At 42.8% G+C, this 21070-nt stretch overlaps 1 protein-coding gene across 1 annotated transcript; it reads left to right on the plus strand.

Moving 5' to 3' along the window:
* The first annotated feature begins 7834 nt into the window (after window positions 1–7834).
* On the plus strand, window positions 7835–18170 carry BNIP3 (BCL2 interacting protein 3). The gene is made up of 6 exons (XM_081863350.1): window positions 7835–8292; window positions 12115–12292; window positions 13194–13278; window positions 13468–13574; window positions 13678–13827; window positions 15493–18170. The coding sequence occupies exons 1-6, from the start codon at window positions 8247–8249 to the stop codon at window positions 15545–15547; spliced, it is 621 nt and encodes a 206-aa protein (XP_081719476.1). The 5' UTR covers window positions 7835–8246; the 3' UTR covers window positions 15548–18170.
* The last annotated feature ends 2900 nt before the right edge of the window (window positions 18171–21070 follow it).

Below are 21070 nucleotides of genomic sequence, written 5' to 3' on the forward strand. Positions count from 1 at the left end.
ATAATTTCTTCATATATAGTGGGGGTGGGAAACGTGGCTGCCCAGATGTTGGACTACAACTCCCATCATCCTGACCACTGACTATACTTGGGCTGCAGCTGATAGGTGTTGCAAAGCCTCCAAGTGTCCCTATTTTCCAGGGACAGTCCCAGATTTACAGAAGCTGTCCCAGTTTGTGATTTGATCCTTGTATGTCCCACTTTTCCTTAGGACATCCCTATTTTCAATGGAGAAATGTTGGAGGATATGAAGTTATGTGACCCTGGAGCCAAGGAGATAAGTAACTATACAACCTTTAGAAGACATCTTAAGGCAGCCCTGTATAGGGAAGGTTTTTTTTAATGTTTAATGTTTTTACATATGCTGGAAGCTGCCCAGAGTGGGGCAACTCAGTCAGATGGGTGGGGTATTATTATTATTATTATTATTATTATTATTATTAATTGAATAGGACATCCTTACTGTCATCAGAGAAATGCTGGAGGGTATGGTGTCGAGATCAGCAACACACCAGTTTGCCATCCCTGATTAACTGTTTTGCTCACATAGTCCCTATGCAACAAACAATGGAATGCTAAATAGGAATCCACAAGCAAGGAAACCAGGCATCATTTCTCAGTCAAAATAAATATTATAAGAACTCCCCCCACCGCAAACTGTACCTGGCTGTCAGAAGGGTTTGATGTTCTGGTAAATGATTTGAACGTGTCCTATATTTGCACCTAACACACTCTCTGTCACACTCTGAGATGATGTTTTGTTTTGGGCCGGCTAGGATGCTTACTTGGGACATAGTTCATCTTCCATGAAAGGTGTTCCTAACACGGGGTTGGGGGGGGGGACTGGACCTCCAGCTCCCATTAGGTTTTCCAATGTCACACAGGTACACTAGCCTGATACCTGCATGCCTGAAGGCCGAATCATACAATCCTATCCCCTCAAAAGGAAAAGATCACATGATCCAGCCCTCTGCACGTGCAGAATGTTTGTGCCAAACATTACGAATGGGATGAAGGGCAGCATGCCTTCTTGTTTCTTTGCTCAGAAGACTTGAAGCAAGATGCAGCCTTCTAAGCTACTCTCTCCAGTCACTGCGATTCTCTCTAGCCACACCCCCTCTCCATAGGTCATGCCCTCACCAGCCCTGCTTTGCATCCTCCTTGAGTGTTTTCACCTGCCATTTTCCTTTCTCTGGCTGGTGGGTAGGGGTGTGCATAGCAACCAGCACACTGTACAGAAATAAGTACATGTTTTGCTCCACCCATTCCGCCCCCCTGCCCTGACCCTGCTCACCACTAGCATCTTGTTCCTTGGAAAGTTGCACAGAAATGTTGCACCTCCCATGGAAAAGTGACTCTGGAAAGCCAGCTCAGCAGTGCTACTCTTTCAGAGTTCACACAACAAGGTAAAGTACGTAGTTGGTTTGACCCATTGGAAACTTCCAATATCCTTTGTAGGGCAATACTTTTACTAGGCCAAAAAAAATATCACATTGTGCAAGCTTTTGAGTTGTCTAGAATTGAGGCTAGATAGTAAACACAGCAGGAGGGAAGGAAGACGGAGAATGGACAGTGATTTCCTTATTTTCTCACCCAGGTGCCAATGGTGTTGCTGGACGGCAGAGGGCAACAGAGAGCTATTATGGAAGAATGCCAGTGTGTAATCTGCTATAAAATGAATGATCAGACATGGGTCAACTTGAGCAGTTTTGCATTTGTATGTGTGAGCACAGATTCAGAAGGGTGTTTATTAAGTCCTGGGCAGACATGGACAAGACTTGATACAATAAGCAGCTAGTACATGTTCACATTTCCAGAAAGGGATCCCAGAACCTACCATATTTACTTGAATGTACAGTGGTGCCCCGCAAGACGAATGCCTCGCAAGACGGAAAACTCGCTAGACGAAAGAGTTTTCCGTTTTGGAGGTGCTTCGCAAAACGAATTTCCTATGGGCTTGCTTCGCAAGATGAAAATGTCTTGCGAGTTCCTGCGGGTCCCCCCCCCTTTTTCTAAGCTGCTAAGCCACTTATCCGCTAAGCCGATAAGCCGCTAAAAGCCGCTAAACAGCTAATAGCGCTAATCCGCTAAGCCGTCAATGGGCTTGCTTCGCAAGACGAAAAAACCGCTAGACGAAGAGACTCGCGGAACAGATTCTTTTCGTCTTGCGAGGCACCACTGTAATGTGCACCATTTTTGGCCAAATTATGTCATGAAAAGTAGGGTTCGCATTAGACTTGATGGCACATTTACATTCACTAGCAAATACTTCTTTGGTTTCAAGGTTTTGAAAATTGAGGTGTGCATTAGATTCGATGGTGCATTAGATTCGCGTAAATACAATATCATGTTTGTTGAAGCCTAGTAGCATGGAAATATCTAAGTACTATTGGAAACAGATAGAGTTTGGGTGTGCATATGCATAGATTTTCCTTTCCTCCCATAAACCCCTCTCCCTCCAGAGTTCCCCTTCCCTGTGGTTTTTTTGTTTTTGTTTTTGCATCATCACCATCGTCATTTGACTTCCATAGTTAAAAAGCATGCTCAAGGCGCCTTACAGCACAAAAGAGTTTATATACGGTAATTACAAACATAACAAAAGTAGTCATAAACCATTTATTTATGGTTTGACAACCATCAGCAACTACACAACCATATCTGAACAATTTCCACATAAATTGCAAACAGATCTAAAAAGGAAGGTGTAAGAAAATTAGTATCAGCAACAGCAACAAAAAATCCCAAACAATACCCCAGCCGAAGAGTCTCTTCTGCAGCCTCAGCTTTTGCAACTGCAGTCAGTGAGGGTCCTGCTCCTCCCAACCAGGTTGAAAAAAAGGCTTAGCAAGCCAGGAAACAGGTCTTGCAGGACTCACAGCCAAGATGGTCTCACTTGCAACAGGATCTCATAGGACTGAAAGGAGAGTTGAGGCAGATAACTGTCCGTTCCTACTTGATTGCATTTAACTAGATAAAGAGTCTATAAAATCTTGGGTTTAGCTCCAATGACTAGCTATCTTCAAAACAAAATAAAAAAAATCCTTCCAGTAGCACCTTAAAGACCAACTGAGTTAGTTCTAGGTATGAGCTTTCGTGTGCATGCACACTTCTTCAGATACACACTTCTTCAGTGTATCTGAAGAAGTGTGCATGCACACGAAAGCTCATACCTAGAACTAACTCAGTTGGTCTTTAAGGTGCTACTGGAAGGATTTTTTTTATTTTGTTTTGACCATGGCAGACCAACACGGCTACCTATCTGTAACTAGCTATCTTCAGCCACAGAAATCACCTTTTTATCATTAAAATGTGCTTCCCGGTTCTCAAAAGCAGCCTTTTCTCTGGCTCCTATGCACCAAGTAGTGTTGTTAAATTAGCAATCACCTATTTTTAGAATGTGCTTATTTTCCAGAGATTATTACAGTCTCAGTCAATATTTAAGGAAGATAACACGGTTTGCATTTGTTGGAGCCTGGGGTTTGTGGGTCATCACAGAGATTGTGGGGATTGATCTCAAGGCTACAGTTTGCTTCTTGGTTGATATAGGCAAGATCGTTGATAATCCAAGCAAATCTTCTCTCCCCCCCCCTCTCTCTCTCTCTGTGTGTGTGTGTGTGTGTGTGTGTGTGTGTGTGTGCATCTATCTCACTGTGTTGGTTGAGTCATTCATAACAGCAATCAACAAAATTCTCCAGAATGCAAGTTTCTCCTTTTCAGACAATCGTATTGCAACACCCAGGTCTTCCAGTCACTGAGACCAGCTGCTTTGGATGGGGGAAATGTGGATAATCAGATATAAGGATTAGTATGTCTGGAACGCAGTCTACTTGCTGGGTCACTTAGAAGGATTTTAAAGTGCAGATAAAGGTTAAGGTAAAGGGACCCCTGACCATTAGGTCCAGTTGTGACCGACTCTGGGGTTACGGCGCTCATCTCGCTTTATTGGCCAAGGGAGCCAGCATACAGCTTCCGGGGCATGTGGCTAGCATGACTAAGCTGCTTCTGGCGAACCACAGCAGCATGTAAACTAAGGCCCAAATCTGTACCACATAGTCAAAGCATGTATAACTTCTCCCAAAGAATCTTGGGAACTGTGGTATATTAAGGGTGCTTAGAATTGTGGCTCCGTGAGGGAGGAACTACAATTCCCAGGATGCTTTGGGAGAAATCATGTGCTCCCCATTGGCCTGAACCAGAGAGCACACGCACAAATGAGGCACGCTCAATGGAGTCAGCCTAGAAGACACTTTATTACCACCCGTTAGGGAAGTGCATTTCATTTCATGCTGATGCTGTTTTCCCCAAGAAGTAGGAACAAAGGAAGCTTGCCTTACACTGAGTCAGGCAGTTGTGGTTGTTTGGGTTACTAGGGGTTATTCAAAGCCAGTGATGGGAAGCCTGTGGGGCTTTCTAAATGTTGATGGGCTTCCTATTGTTGTTGCTGCTGTTAAAAATACATTCATAAAAATAAAATAGTAAATTTTAAATATATATTGCTATATGGGGTGATCAGAGTTGAAGTTTTAACACCATCTAGAGAGCCACAGGGTGCCCGTTCCTGATCTCAGCATTATTATTAATATAATTAATAACTTATAATTTATTTACAACCCACACTTCACCCTAAGATCCGGTGGCAGGTTACAGCATTAAAAAAATAGAAACAATTTAAAACAACTTGCAAGCATCAAAATAAGATGGGTCCATGGAATATTTCGTCAGGGCTGTTCTACCCACTTTTGACACTGACTTGGCTATTAATTATGCAGTTTTATTAATTTTTATTATTAATTATATTGTTTTAAATGTGCAGTTTATATTTGACTTCATTTAGAAGTGTTTTATTCTGAAATGTTTTAAGATTTCTTTTTGTTAACTTTGCTGTGTTAATGTGCATTCTGTAATTGACCTCCTTTGTAATGCATTATTTTGAAACCTTTAACATAATATTTTAGTTTCCTGTTAATTATGTTGCTTTGAAAGTATACTTTATATTTGACTTTCTTCAGTCATGTTTTATTCTGGATTGTTTTTTCTATTTTTTAATGTGTTGTGATTCTTTCCTCTTAAAAATATAAAGCAGTATGAAATTAATCATCATCATCATTCCAGAGGAACCTTCAGAATGGCTGTTGGACTCAAAGGAGCATTGCACCACATGAAGGTTTTTCCCAGAACAAGCATGAATTATTTTACTCTCCAGTTATTTTCAGTTCCTGAAGAGATGGGCCAACTTCCCTCCCTATTGCTTCTGTGGTTGGCTACGAAGCCTATTGTGAAAACCTTCAAGGTTACTGAGTACAGTCTATGACTCACTCATCTGTGCTAAGGACCAACTGAAAACCATCAACACCGCAGCTTGACAGGATTTCTATATTGAGCTCCCTGATCAGGCCGCTGAACTTTCAGAGGAATCTCTTTGGGGAAAAGTTATCAGTATCTACTGACTAGCATAAAGATGAAGGGATTACACCAACAGAGCAGAGTTTACCACAGGGAACCACCTGAGTTAAGGCATCTCAGTGTCTTTTTTTGTTCTCAAGTTATACACTGCTAGTTGAGATACACTGGTGGGTGCCAAAGGAGTCCAGCTGACAGACTCCTGGATCTGGAAGTGGGAAGGCCGGGTACAATCCCATGCTCACATTGATCCCTGCACAAAGTTCTTGGACTCTCTGTCTCACCTCATAGCAGAGGCGGGCAATCTTTTGGGCAGTTGGGGGGACTGCATTCCTTCAGGAGAAAGTGGTTGAGAAACACATACCAGCAGTAGTGGGTGAGGTCAAAGTGGTTGGGGGGCAAAGCATCAGTGTCCCTATTTTCCAGGGACAGTCCCAGATTTACAGAAGCCGTCCCAGTTTTTGATTTGATCTTGGAATGTCCCACTTTTCCTTAGGATGTATCTGTGTTCATCAGAGACACCTTGGAGGGTATGGAGTTATGTGGACCCAATTATGGATGTTTTGATCTGTGTTGTGGTGAAAACATATCTGCATGCTGACTCAGCCTATTTTTGGAAATGGTTGTTAATGGAGAAATCTGAGTGCCCCCTTGGACAAAAAAACAAGGACACCAGCAAGGAATACCAGAGCAAAACAGCAGCGAGTAGGCTTGCTCTTTATTGAAGACTGTCGTGACAGGACTTCCACCTGCCACAAGGTGAAACAAGATGGAAGCCCTGAACAAAAGAGCACCCAAACTTTTATTTGCTGCTAATCCCCATGTTACTCCCCCCCAACTACATCATTAATACATCATGGTTACATCATGAAAGGGGAGGTCTGGTGGCAGTAATCTGAGCATCCTGGACCCTGCCCCATGGTTCTCCTTGCCTTCCGTCAAACACCCATCAAGTGTAATAAAAGAGATATTTACATTTCCCTGTTTCCCAGCCAAGTTAATCACACCTTTTTGTCTTCATCTGGGTTTGTTATTTCTGGAATGGCTACCTGTCTGGCACTCAGGTATCAGGATGCCAGGAATTATCACTCAGGCAGAGGGGCTGCTGAGTAGCTGAGCTCACATGTCTATATGAATTTCTGAAGTTTTTCCAGTGAGCCAGTACATAGATACATTTTTCAGTGAATTCTTACATTTGGTATCATGCAGTAAAGGCCCTTTGAATAGATAGGAAGAAACTGTGATGAAGTGTTTTGTGGGGAGAAATCACAAAAGTCACAAAAGTGATTGTGCTAATTTTGGTAGTGTGCTGCATGTGCATATCTGCTGGAGGGACAACCCCCCCCCACCTATACATAAATTCCTGCAACATGGTAAACTGCACTTTGTCCATCTGGCGGAACTTCCACATGGCTATACCCATTCCCTGATGCTCTTGCTCTCAGATGGGAGAGGCCAGAGAAGCAGAAGCTGTAACCTTGAAGATGCCATGCTTGGGAACATTCTGGCTCTTGGGCATATTTCTCAGAAAGCATTTTCTTAAGCAGGCAAAATCAACACAAGGTTTCAGAGAAGAAGCATTTCCAAGAGGTGGGTGGAATGCCACTATGTGCCATGTATCAGCTGATATGCTGACTGACCTCTGGGGAAGGGCCCAAGCTCTGTGGTAGAACATCTCACTTATGTGCAAAAGCCCTGATTCAATCCCTAAAGTCCCCAGTCTCAAACTCTGGAGAGAAGCGTAGATAATACTGCACTGGATGGATTTCTGCTCTGACAAGGTATGAGACAGCTTCCTAGGTTCTTCGCAGATTTCAGAATAGCCTGTGGAGTTTTACTGCTCTACACAGCTACCCTAGGCTTAGGAAACAGAAGTGGCGTAGTTTAGGCAATAGGTAAGTTTAGTGGGGTAAAGGAGCTTTCAGGAGACATTTGCTTGCGAAAGCTTAATAGCACATTTTTTTTGCGCACCAGGAAAGTGATAGATAACAGCGCAGGAAGCGAAAGAGCCTTTGCTGCTAGCAAGGGGTTAATGTTCCCAGACGACCAAGCTGGACAGGTCAACAAGTTGCCTAGCAAGCGCACGAGTTTAAGGGCTGGACGAGACGATGCTGGAACAGGAGGTCACAATCGTTCATCTAAAGATTAACTAGGAGGCTGCGTGGCGACGGGATCCTCCTGGAGGTCCCCACCCCACCCCGCTCCTCACCCAATCAAAGAGAAGCCTAGCCACGCTCAGCGACCAATACGGGATCGGTTATCTTCTGCCACCTACTCCAGCCAATCCGGAGCGTGCAATGCAAGTTGATGGTCTGGTGGGCAGGGTCTCTTCGAGGGTTTAAATCCTGCGTTAAAGTGCTCCGGATAATAAGAATAACAATTCCATTGCGCGAGCATAGCAGGCCTGCTGGGGGGGGGGGGGGCGGGGAACAGCTGAGCCGCCTTGCTGGGGAACCTCTCAAAATACTGCGATCACTGCAAGGGTTGCTATTTACATACCTCCCGATTCCACGCTTGCTCTCTTTGCGCTTCTACCCCTGCTCGCTTTTTGCAGCTAGCTGACTGCAAGCATCGCCAGCCGGAGGAGGAGGAGGAGGAGGAGGCGTGGCGAAGATCTGGCCTGCCAGCCAATCCGGGCCGCTCGTTCTCCCTCGACGTCACCTTCCCTCGAACCTGCAGCAGCAACAATAACAATAACAGACGGGATCTCTCCCTGGGGTCGATCAGCTGGGCGTGCGCGGCTGGCTCCCGAAACAGGCAACAGCTGCTACTGTCAGCGGCGTCAGCGGGAAGAGAGCAGCCGAGAGAGAGAGACTCCAAAATAGACGCGCTTCTTTCCCAGGAGCCATGTCGTCGAGCGAGGGGCTGGGGGTGCAAGAGGAGAACTTGCAGGGTAAGGGATCGGCCTCCTTGTCATGAAATCAGTATGATCCTTAAGGTCCCCCTTTACCATTGGGCCTCTACTGGGAGAAGTCTTGCTGGGGGGGGGGGGGGGAGCTCTTCTTCTTGGCTGATCAGAGGCAGAGATATTGGGCATTCCTGATCGCCTGGTTTCTGAACCCCAGAGATTTCCCCAAGTCACTCTTTCTTTGTTTTTCTTTCCTCCCCTTCCCCCTAACGGTGGTTGCGATTCTGAAATTCGTGGGGAATGGCACTGGTAGGAGAATAAGACGGATGGGATGGCGAAATGCCAGGCTGAAAGCTTGCCCCCGTTTCCTGGCCAAGGCCCTTTCGGTTTGGTGGGGTTGTCGATAACTTGACTTCTCTGTAAGATTTGGAAACGTGCTGCTTCTGCTGCTTCTCCTCCTTCGCCTCGCACCGACCGTGTAATGCTCCTGGCAAGCTGAACTGCCAACCAGGAGGGCAAGTATTGTTCTGACTCAGGGCTGTGTAGCTCAAGGCCTTCGAAGTGCAGAACGGGCAGATCCAGGGCACTTTGTTTTTATTGTTGCGAGAGTCATCCCTGCTCTCTCCCCTCTGTGCTCATGACACCTTTGCCTGCATGACTCATAGGCCCTTTACTCAGAACTTTGTGCAACGTTTGTGGCTGTAAATAATTGGCCTTCGGAAATTATTGACATACGGTGCTTGTTCAAGGAGCTGCAGTTCTGGGTTTTATTACCAACATACAATGAGAAACCTGAAGGTAGATTGTAACATGAAAGGGAATTTCCCTGTTGACTTCAGTGGGATGTGGATCGTACCAGTAATTGGATCATTAAGTAATAATAACAGTACCAGGGTGTATTGCTAAATATGAAGTCCGTTGCAAAGCAGATGTGCTGGTAATGATTTATATTATTCTTATTGTTGCACTGTTTAGGGAAGCTTTTAATATTTGATGAATTATTGTATTTTAATCTTTTGTTGGAAGCCGCCCAGAGTGGCTGGGGAAACCCAGCCAGATGGGTGGGGTATAAATAATAAATTTATTATTATTATTATTATTATTATTATTATTATTATTATTATTATTATTTTATTATTATTATTATTATTATTATTATTATTTTTATATAGTCAACTTTCTACCAAGCCTGAAATGATTTTAGCTACACATCACCTGATTCTTGCGAAGCATGTGATTTCATGTATGTGCAGTTAACATGCAGAGTTAAATGTGCTGAGGACTGTGATATACAAAATGCATACGAGCTCCCTAGATGTAGCGCTGCAAAAATAATTATGTAGGAAGCAAAAATATTCCAGCCTGTACCGTTGTGATCTTAATGCATTCATATAGGTCTGCCCCACCTACACTGTAGTGACTAGAGCCCCATCCGCCTTAAAAAACACACCAAAAACTTAAGGGAAGTGAAATCAAACTAGCAGCTGTAAATGTAAAACTTGCACAGTATGTGAAACATCCCATTGCACCATCAGCCATACTTTTAGATTTCTTTTTCAATTTTATTTGCTTGCTGGTATTTTGAATGTATAGGGTACACTGGCAGAATTCTTGCTGGGTTGTAGTTTTTTTTCTGAAATACAAAACAAGGAGAAAATAAGTTGTAGTCTGTAGTCTTTTCTAAACTCTACTTCAGCTTATTTCCCATGATCTGTGGAAGAACTTCTCCTGCAAGTTCCAGATTTTTCAGAAGCCTGCTCCATAGTTACTCATAGGAGACTTTTAGTGTGTCTGCCCTCTTCTGTGAAATAGCATTCCTGTTGCTCTACGGCAGGCACCAAATATCTGCACTTCCGAAGCTGGATAACTGAGTCTTTGCTGTGTGTGTTTTGTATGGTGTCCGTTTTGTTTTAAATGTGTTTACTGTTCGTTTGTGTGTGTGTGTTTAACTTTTTAAAATTGTTTTTATTGTACATCACCTTGGGACTGTTGTGTAGAAGGCAATTAATACATTAATGACGACGATATCAAATCTGACTGCCACCTTGTGCTTCTCTTAGAGTTCTGTTAGCTGGCTTCTCTTCCCCTCTTTCTGCGGCAGAAATTCAACTGGTGCAGCTTCCCCCCAGAATGGGATTCTGTTGCTTGGGAAAGCTTCAAGACCTAGCAGGCAGAAGCACAGGCTGGCAGCTGTTTATGCCATGTGACTGAAAACTGTTGGTTCCTTTTATAACTTTTGTTTTGAAAGAGGGTATTTCACAATTCCCAGGGACTGTTTATTTTTCAAAGTGACCCAGTGGGACTTGTTTGCTCAGGAGATATTATGTAGTAGGTGGTATAATATATAATCTGTAGGCTATTTATAGCTTCAATCTGGCAACAGGGATGGCTGTGGTTGTTTGACATGTTGTTTGTGCTGGTTCCCCCCTCCCCTTTTTTTACTTCCTTCCTTCTTCTGCTACTAAGCATCCTGGGGATTTTAGTCCCCAGAAGCAGGCCACAGACAAGGACAATGAACTGATTTGTAAGATGCCTTTGATAGTGCATAATAAAGACTTACTGAATCTGAACAGAAAGATTCAATATGCTGTATAATTAGTCTCAGCCCCCATATCCACATTTAATTTTAAAAACCAGCATTTATGGTAGGCATTGGAGACATGCAGTATTCGGATGCTGTTTCTCCCACAGGGAAAAAGTGGTAATTTCTCACATACTGTTCTTAAGCTATAGACACCCGTATTTCATTTGTGGTGCAAAGAAGTAGTTTTGCTCAATAAAGAACCATGAATACTTGTTTTGAACAGGCTGCTTTCTATTTAATTGTTTCTGCATCTTGCCCTCCACAAGAGTGGGTGTGGTTACGTCCTATGGACTTGAAAACCCTCCCCTTGGTTAGATTAGCTATGCCTTTTCTGCCCTGCATATGCCTCAGGTGAAGAAGGAAGTGGCGATTGTGGTATTGGTATATGCCTGCCCACAATGTCCTTGGGCAGCTGCCTTCATCCTTTTTCAAATGGACGCTGTGGTGGGTAATGCAGAATCAATTCAGCTTTTATTTTTGGAATGAAGTCAGTTTGTGGGAAAGTGCTTTTCAGGGGCATGAAATATGTAATAGGTCTATATTGTGTGCCAGCTAGGTAGAGGGAACCCCCTCCCCCAATATCCTTGTGTGCATTGAATGGAGACTATAATGTTGTGTGCATAGAGCCTTATATTTGTCAATATCTAGCTGAATTAAAATTGTGCTTTTCCTGGCACTGTGGCTGATGGAAAGACAACCCATTAATGTATAAAGCAGCCCGGGACTTGCAGTGCTTAAAAAGGAAAAAGAAAAACAGAGTTTGTTAATCCAAATTCCAAGCCAAGTATCACTACCATGTTTGGAATACTGAATGCATTTTCTGCTACTAAGCATCCTACTCACACTTTGCACCTGTGGATCATTTCCCCCCTTGGAGGTCCTCTTCTACCCCTCCTGTAAACAAAGTAAATCAAGATAGGTCAGTGTATTTGATAGCCCATTTCTGACTGGTTCGTCTGACGTCCCTACACAGTAGGGTCTTCTGCTGTGGGAACTAGGTGATCTATGAAAGGACCATCAAGTGTGGTGCTGGTGTTGAGACAGCATAGGGTGAAGACCTAACTCCTGTGCTCTGATGGTGATTGAAAAGGCTTTATCATTGCAGGATCCTATTAGAGCAGAAATTTATTATTAACAGGCAGTACTCTGCTCATTTCCTGGAATGCAAGAAGGAGGCCATTAAGCCAGGCTTGGAACAGAATGCCGGCAAATGAAACTGCTTGAAGGCTTCCTAATATGCATTTGTGTGGCTTTTGTTTTGTTTCTGAACATATGCTGAGCAGGTTCCTGGGTGGAGCTGCACTTTTCCAGCAACGGGAATGGTAACGGTGCCCAGCCAACAAGCCAGGAGCAAGGCCCAGCCTCGATTTCTATTCACAATGGCGACATGGAGAAAATCCTTCTAGATGCCCAGCATGAGTCTGGAAGAAGCAGCTCACGAGAGAGCTCCCATTGTGACAGGTACAACAAAGGGGATAGCACTTGCTCTTTTCAAAGGATGCGCTGTCCTATTTATTTGCATGTAGTCTTAAGAGGCTGGCAGATCTGTGAGATGATGTAAGTGGCCCTGATCCAATCAGGGTCTCTGGATAAGAGCTGAGGCCACTCCCATACCTTCCAAGTGTCCCAATTTTCCAGGGATAGTCTCGGAATTATGAAAGCTGTCCCAGCTTCTGATTTGGTCCTAGAATGTCTCTATTTACGGACTTGTATAAGAGTAAAAGACAATTGGGAAATGATCCATAATGAATTGGGAAAAAAATGTTTAAAAGTACTTTCCTAAAAACCCCAGTGTCCTTTATGTTGTGGATAATTCAGACTGAAATTCCCAGGTGTCAAAAATGGTTATTTATGTATGCTGCTACTGTGGCCCGTGTTTTGTTAACCCCAAAATGGAAAACAAGCGATTAGGGTACTGTTGATGTAGTGATGGTGACACTTGCCCATTGTCTGATAGGAAATGCTTTGCGGGGGTGGGGACGCACAAAATGGGGGCTCAAGGAGGGTCAGTTGGCGGGGAGTGAGAAATGAGGAATGTTGGAGGGTATGCACTCCCAGAACTTCAGCATTCTTCTTCTATGCTTATCTTGAGAGTATTTATTTCCTCCATTTTAATCTTCCAAATCTTCTTCTGAAGGCAAGGTTCTTCACAAAGGCACACCCACCCGCATGTTTTGTCCTCACAACAACCCTGTGAAGTTGGTTAGGCTGAGAGATGGTGGCTGGCTCCAAGTCACCCAGTGAGCTTAGTGGCTGAGTTGTGGCATCTGAATCTGAACTGCCTTGATCCTGCAGCTAAAGCAACGAAATCTTGAAACCTTGTTCCATGTGGGTTAATGCCCTGTAACTTCTCTTTACCAAGTCCTCCTCGATCCCAGACGCCTCAGGACATTCACAGAGCTTCTGAAGTCGAGAGCCGTGGCAGCGGAGAAAAGAATAGCTCTCAGGTAAAGCCGAGCCTTTTCTGAAGATTGCCAAATGGCCGAGAGCCTTTTACAAGCCATCAAATGGTCTGGTGCGGGGATGGGGAACCTGCAGAAATTACCAAAGAAGCTGAATAGGTGTATTCAAACCCCCCCCCCCCCCACTTTAGAAATAGCATCCAAACCAACTGATTATATCTCTCATTCTTTTAGTCTGAGGAGGATTTTCAGGAAAGAAGGAAAGAAGTTGAACAGCTTTTGAAGAAAAATTCTGACTGGATGTGGGACTGGTCCAGCAGGCCTGAAAACATTCCACCCAAGTAAGTGTGACAGAAGCTGCCTTGATTCCCACTGGTATGTACAGAATATGGTGACAGACATTTACAGATTGGATTCTTTCTTTCTTTCCTCGTCACAAACTAGGGAATTTCTGTTTAAACACCCCAAGCGCACTGCTACCCTCAGCATGAGAAACACGAGCGTGATGAAGAAAGGGGGCATCTTCTCTGCAGAATTTTTGAAGGTTTTTCTGCCATCTCTGTTGCTTTCCCATCTGCTTGCCATTGGATTAGGGTAAGGAGTCCTTCAGTCAATTCAGTGTGGGGATTGCAGGGGTCCAGAAGTCTAGTGTGCTTCACCCAGAAACATAAGCAACTTATGTGTTGACTAATTTACACGAAGAGAGAGTAACACAGAAATACAGTGCTCTTTTTTTTTTAAGGCATAGAGATGGCTTTATAGTTGAAAAACTAGGCTTACTACGCTTTGGCCCACTTCCAAATGTTTTGATCCACGGCAGGGATGGGGAACCTGATTTTGCTGGACTACAAATCCCACCACTGACCATGCTGGATGGGTCTTTTGTAGTGCAGCATCTGGAAGACAGGCTCCCCATTCCTGATCTACAAGATAACTTGCAGTGAAAACTCCATCAAAATGTAATTTACCCATCACGATCAAATATGGTTACATGGACAGGATCTGCATTCAGGGAATAATTCAATAAGCCTTTGGGGTAATATCTGAGGTTTATGGTAGACACTGGTATTATAAAACAAAATGGGGTAAAATCTCTTCCTTTTTTTAAAGTGATGATAGCAAAAAGAAGACAGATCTGTGCTATAAAGATATAGGGTGATGATCAGTCTTCAGATATTGGAATGTGCAGAAATATAATTGCTGCTGAGTGAATGGCAGCAATGGAATGGCATTTCCTTCATCCCAGATTGGTGGCAGCTGTGACATTTTATCACAGCTATAAAACATGAAATCTGACTTTGTAGTAGCTTTGCTTTTGATCCTTGAAGTGGACCAGATTTTACCCCCACCCCCAAGTTTGTTTTTTCAGTGCCTCGATATTTCGCATTTTGTCATCTAATGCGAGTGGCATAGGGATGTGTGCAAGGTATTGAGTGATGTCCAGCGCTGTGCATCTGGAGTTCCACTCATGCATCAAAACCACTCATGCATCTGTTCTATAAGCAGAAATCTGCTATACACAGCAGCAGATATATAAGCAGAAATCTGCTATACACAGTAGGCACAGCAGCACTGGATGCAATCCATTGGAAACAGACATCCAATGGAGGCTATTTCAGCCGTGCAAGTAAGCTCACAACTATTACTTGTTCACATGGACGTGACCCAGATGGAGCCAAGTTTTCCAAGCTTACAAAAGGCTTCCTTGAAACTGTCTAGAAAAATGATAAGGCTCCTACCATCAGGAAGTGTGTGAGGAAAATGTGCTTCCAGCCCCCTATCCCACAGTGTTCAGCAGGCCCCTCTAACCCTCCAGGTGTGTTAGGATGGGAAGCTTTCCTTCCTTCGGTTAACCCAGGGGTTGTCAGCCTGGTCCCTATTGCCCACTAGTGGATGTTTCAGGATTCTGGGTGGGCGGTAGGGGGTTCTATGGCACAAGCTGAATCCTCCTTCCATCGAGCACTAGTGGACGATAAGAAAAGTTTACCATCAAGAAAGATGCATTAGTGGGTGGTAGGTATAAAAAGGTTGACTACCCCTGGCTTAAACTATCCCAGCAAATTCTTCCTCGGTGTAGGTAACCAGCTGCTTAGAAGGCTGGATCCTTTGTGGTATCAGGTGTATTTACCTGCCAGATTCCCCCCAATTTTATAGCATAGTGAGTAGTCAAAGTAAGAGGAAAAGGGGGGTTCCCTACCATCTTAACTACCTTTCAAAATTAAGCAGAGCAGTTACTGGCTGTCTTTATGTTGGTCTCAGGATTTATATTGGAAGACGGTTGACAACTACAGCTTACAGCACCAGTTCGTTGTAAGATGGGAACAAATCTTCATCTCCTACAAAAACCATGACTACATTCATCCAGACATGCAAAATGGTGAACGAAAAGGAACTCCTGTGTGTGCAGAAGTGACACAGCTATGTATGTTTTGGTCCCTAAATGTTGTGTGCTCTTGGGGCTTTTTCTAATTGTAGAGGGAAAGATTGAAAACCAACACCAAACAACTCCTTTGTAAACTAACCTCTTGTCGCTCAAGTCATCAAAGCAAATTTTTGACAGAGGTCTTTAAATGAACTGTGTGTTTGTGAACAAAATGTCTATATTGAAAATTATGTAGCAAGGGATTAAACGGTTCGTCTTGTTTCACTTTTGTAAAAAAGAAATTGGTTTGGGTTGTTGTTGGTACAACTTGATTGCATAGCAAGAGTATTTGGTCAAGAGTATTATGGCCTTACATTTCTAAAGGCTGGAGTCTCTGAAGCAGTTTAGTGATTTTCTTTAAGATACTTCTCTAAATCCTAAATACAGGTTTGTGTGTTTTAGTATGGGATCTTTCCATTATGTTTTAAAAAGGGAAATGTATATGCAACAGAAGTAAAAGTAGTGGGGTAAATAAGCCTGTGGTACCTCTGGGAAAAGCTTCATGTGATGCAATGCTCCTTTGAGTCCAACAGCCATTCTGAAGGTTCCTCTGGAATGATGGTGATGATTAATTTCATACAGTGGTACCTCAGGTTAAGTACTTAATTCGTTCCGGAGGTCCGTACTTAACCTGAAGACCACTTTAGCTAATGGGGCCTGCCGCTGCGCCGCTGGAGCACAATTTCTGTTCTCATCCTGAAGCAAAGTTCTTAACCCGAGTTACTATTTCTGGGTTAGCCTAGTCTGTAACCTGAAGCGTATGTAACCCGAGGTACCACTGTATATCCAATGATTACCCTTGCTGAGGTAAGCTATCTAGCCAGTCACAATTTAAGAATGGCAGACCCGCTGAGCCCAAAGCCTTGTTTTCCCTCATGTCTGATACTCAGAGGTATCTGGTCTTAATAATTTTCTTGAGAATTACCCATTAATGAACTTTTTACAGGCACATGTGCCTTAGTGCACGCTTATCACTAGGCTTCTGTGCAGGTTTTAGCAATTGGCCCATTTGAAATCAAGTTTTACACAAGGATGAACATGTGCTAAACATTTGCAACTTACACTTCTTTTGCCCATCTTGAATCTTTGCAAGTTCAACAATGGTTTTAAATACAAAACTCCAGTTGTTTGTGATTTTACCAGTTAAGTAAGTTTTGAATATCATCACAGCCTTACTGAAAAGCAGCAAGGAATGTTGTTTTTGCAGAAACTTCTTATGAGTTAAATAGATGCTTGCGTATGGTACTACAATATTTACAACGATCAACCAAGGCATTTTGGTAGTCAAGCACTTCCAAAGACAAGTTTATTTTCCAATACTCTATTGATAATAGCATTAGCCTATTTTATTACTGCACCACTGTTAAGCTTAGGGTTTACTAATATCCCTAGATCTTTTTCACACGCACCAATGGCAAGCCAGATATTCCCCATCTTCTATTTGTGCGGCTGGCGATTCTTACATTTGTCCTTATTGAAATTAATTTTGTTTGTTTGGGCCCATTTCTCCAATCTGTTAAGGTCATCTTGAATCCCAATTCTGTCTTCTGCAGCATTGACAACTTCTCCCAGTTTGGTGTTATTCTCTTGTGTAAGTAGTCTAAAAATATCTTGATTAAATGAATGTGGTGAGCCACTGGTGTGCCTTTGTTTCGCCAGTCACCAAATTGCTTCATACGGAAAGATGACTCTAAGCCATTTTACTATTAATAGGTGGGTATTCTAACTGATGGAAACTTTCCTGCTTGCAAGGACTTACCTACGCCCATCAGTGGAAAAAGCAGCCACACAAGTACAAAAGCATATAGACATGTGAAGCTCTCTCCTGCTAGAGTGAATATGCAGAACTGCTTTCCTAGAAACTCCATAAATTTCCTTGCTGTGTCTGAACGCATAGCTTACAGTAAATCCATCAATTTTGTTCAGTTACCCATTTGGACTTCTTATATTAATTTATACATTTGAATCAGGATGAATGGAATATTCTTAATGTCAGCTGGCAGTGGTTTAATTATTGAATTATTTATCCCCCTCCCCCCAATTTGCAAATAAAAAATCAGGGGTGGAATTAATACAAAGTATGGGGACAATGCTGTGTATTTCTGGGCTTTAGTAAAATCATTAAAGACCATTACTTTACTGTTTTGCAAATTTGAGTAGATAAAGCACATTTAAAGAAGCCCATCTTTTTAAACTGGACATTGTACATAAAATGAAGTGGTAGCTTTGTTTTGATTTAGCAAAAGGAGATAGGCAGTAAAAAAAAGGATTCTTGATTGAAGCTGCCTGTTGCCATTGTGTATGTACTGCATACGAATCTCATTTATTTAGTGGGAGTTTGTGCAACTATCGTGCTAGAATAGTACTGTCTTGGCTTTCACAACATGAATGGAAAACATCTAGAACTTCATCTTCTGGCAACTCACAAAGTCGAAAAGCTGTGAAATACTCCACTGAATGTATATTACAAGTTTATTGCTACTATACAAAAACAATAAAGCGAGTAAATATTTCACTGCTTTTGAATTATGTGTTATCAGTAGTCAAGATGTGTGAAATGAGGAAGAGGTGCTGCTAAGGATGTTCAGTTGTCAAACGTTTCAAAAATAAAATCCAAAGGCAAGGCAGACTTGCTAGCAGAGAAGAGTGCAATATTGCCATGGGCTTCATCCCTTACCATTGGCATGTGGCCTAGAGAAAAACTCCCCATCCCTGCTGTGGAAGTTAGGCACTTCTGTGCAGTCGTCACTAGCATGGAACATAGCTATCTAAAGGCAGAATAATCTTTGTAGAATAGAATTTGGGAACCAAATGCCTTTATATAGAAACAAGTTCTCAGAACTCTAGCATTTAAAAACGAGCAAGCCGGATATTGAATTATATTCATCTTTTACAAGCCCTGTGTGTCAACATGTCGGAAGTCTAGGGAGACCAAGAACCCTATTCTTTTGTGTGAATAAAGAAGTTTGACATGTGTAAAGTTGGGGTGAAATATGGGGCCATGATTTTATGCCACTTTTCTGCAGCTTTAGCTGTGGAGGAACCAAACTGCTAACCGATCAGGTGAGGCCAACCGTGCCACATGAAAGGGGGGGGGGTGTTTTAAGCCCACCCTTCCGTCAGTTCCATCCTTAAGTGGTAAGAAAAGTCTTCCAGACCCACCCCAAATGGAACCATACTGAGTTTACAGGCCACAGAAAGCAAATTGCTTTTCACCAAGAGCACTCTCCAAACCCTAATCTGTAGAAGTCCTACACATACCCGCCACAAAAAAGGACAAGCCTCTACTTGGTCCCTCTTCTCCCACCTGCAGCAAATTACGTTGCCCAGAGCACACTGCAGATCACTTAGGAAGTTGCTGAATTACAACTTATCACTAAACTGAAAACTATGGAGACCTGGTCAATAGAGATATTGGATTCCTGTCTCATTACATATGCTAATCATCTGCATACTATCCCTTGCTTTTTCCTGTAGGAATAATTGCAGTTGTTAACAGTCGTCAACAGATTTGAGTCAATCACCCATCTCCTACTACCCTCCTGAGAAAAACCCCACCCCACCCTCCCACTGTATATAAGGGTCTGGTGACATCTGTTTCAGTGTATCTGAAAAAGTGTGCATGCACACAAAAGCTTATACCCAGAACAAACTTGGTTGGTCTCTAAGGTGCTACTGGACAATTTTTTAATATTTTTTAAAATATTTTATTATATATATATTGTTACTCATATTGGAGAAGTGAGCCCATTCAGCCACGAAGTCCCATCTTAACATACTGGTGAATAGTATCTTCCCTTTTTATCTTATGACATGCCCAAACCCACCTTGGGGGAGCTTCAGCCCCCTGGGCCACCACTGTTATAGGACCCAGAATTCCAAATGGGCTTGAACAGTGATCTTCAGCAACTGCAAAATAGTTTCCACCTAGGTAAATGACCAAAATATGAGTGCGCTGCCCCAGCACAGGGTTGAACAATGCTGGCAAAATGCACTTTCATTGTATACCATGCCTACCCAACCCACTGCACACAGGCACTTTCGCCAAGCCCAAACTGGATTCTATGAGCATCTTTCCACACCCTGTGATTGACCCAGAAACACCAAACTGCGGCCACAAATGAGCACCAGTACACTCCAAGCACCTATCAAAACAAAAGCAAGGAAGTGAACAAGCACACTTCTGCAAAACAGTATTAGCCAGGGCCCTTGAGCGGCCCATCGTAAGGATACAAATGCCCCCATTTTCCAGTGACCCATCATCAGTTCCAAAACCCAAACTGGTAGATGCTGAAACAGAGCCGATTTGAAAGTAATGTGTGCCAGACTGTCAGCAGGCCTCTCACCCTGAATGCAGCCAGCTGTGGTCATACATTGGGAGCCAAAGTTCAGGCTCCTTCCTGGCCCAGTTCAAATTGGGATCCACAGCTGCCTGCATCCTAAATGACTCTTCATAAGCCAGCCAGACAGCATCTGCATATTCATGGTAAGATCTGAATGTGATTATCCAGATGCTTCAAAAGGAGGGGAAGCCCTCACAATATGCCTGAGTTTATATTCTCTGAAATTATACCATAACTCAAAGTCAAATAGTACAGCACTGCCTATGCATTAAAGCTCTCTCAGACCTAAAAATTAAGATTCAAAAAGTTGAATGCAGTATTACTAAGTTGATTCTACTGGGAAAGCTAAATGTTCCTACATTTCATCACAATTGCTTTATCATTCAAATGGGTGGATGTTACAGAAAAGATGAAAAAGCTGAACACAACTATCTTCACTGTGAATCAACTGTACTTTTCAAGGTGCTGTAAAAACCTAAGCACACATTTTAATAATACGAAGCAATCCAAATACATGCAAGACTGATAGACTCCATTTTCCTGGTTCCAATCATACTAACTCCAATTTCAAGATGTTCAATATTGAGTATTAAATACCTTGCTCAGGCTGGATAACAGTGACTTGGATTCTCAAGTTTCTGTTCTGTGAATGAAAGAATCCCTTTCATTTACTGAGGAAAAAACTTAGGATCCAACCCATTTACATTAAACGCACAATTCAAAGCTATCCCTTACACCAAGAGACCTCTGACTTAGTCACAGCAAGCTTCTTGAAGCATTTCATGTTTCTCAGCTATTTCAACTAACAGCTTTGTAAAACAATTAACTGCTACGATTTAGTAGGGGAGTAAGAAGAGGACATGCAAACAGTCTAGCATTAAAAGCATTGAAAACATTTTTAAAAATCTGAAATACAGAATCATAGCATCTTCCAGCATACACCTAAATGGGCCCAAACCCCAAAGAATGCTATAGAAAGCAATAGACATGTCACATCTATGCAAAGAAGTGTGGCTGGCATCTATCTCTGGGTGTAAGCTACTCTCATGTAGCAGCTACTGGTGATTACTTT

The sequence above is a fragment of the Podarcis erhardii genome (genome assembly GCF_964252035.2).
Source record: "Podarcis erhardii genome assembly, chromosome: 5".
In the NCBI taxonomy this organism is placed as follows: Eukaryota; Metazoa; Chordata; class Lepidosauria; order Squamata; family Lacertidae; genus Podarcis; species Podarcis erhardii.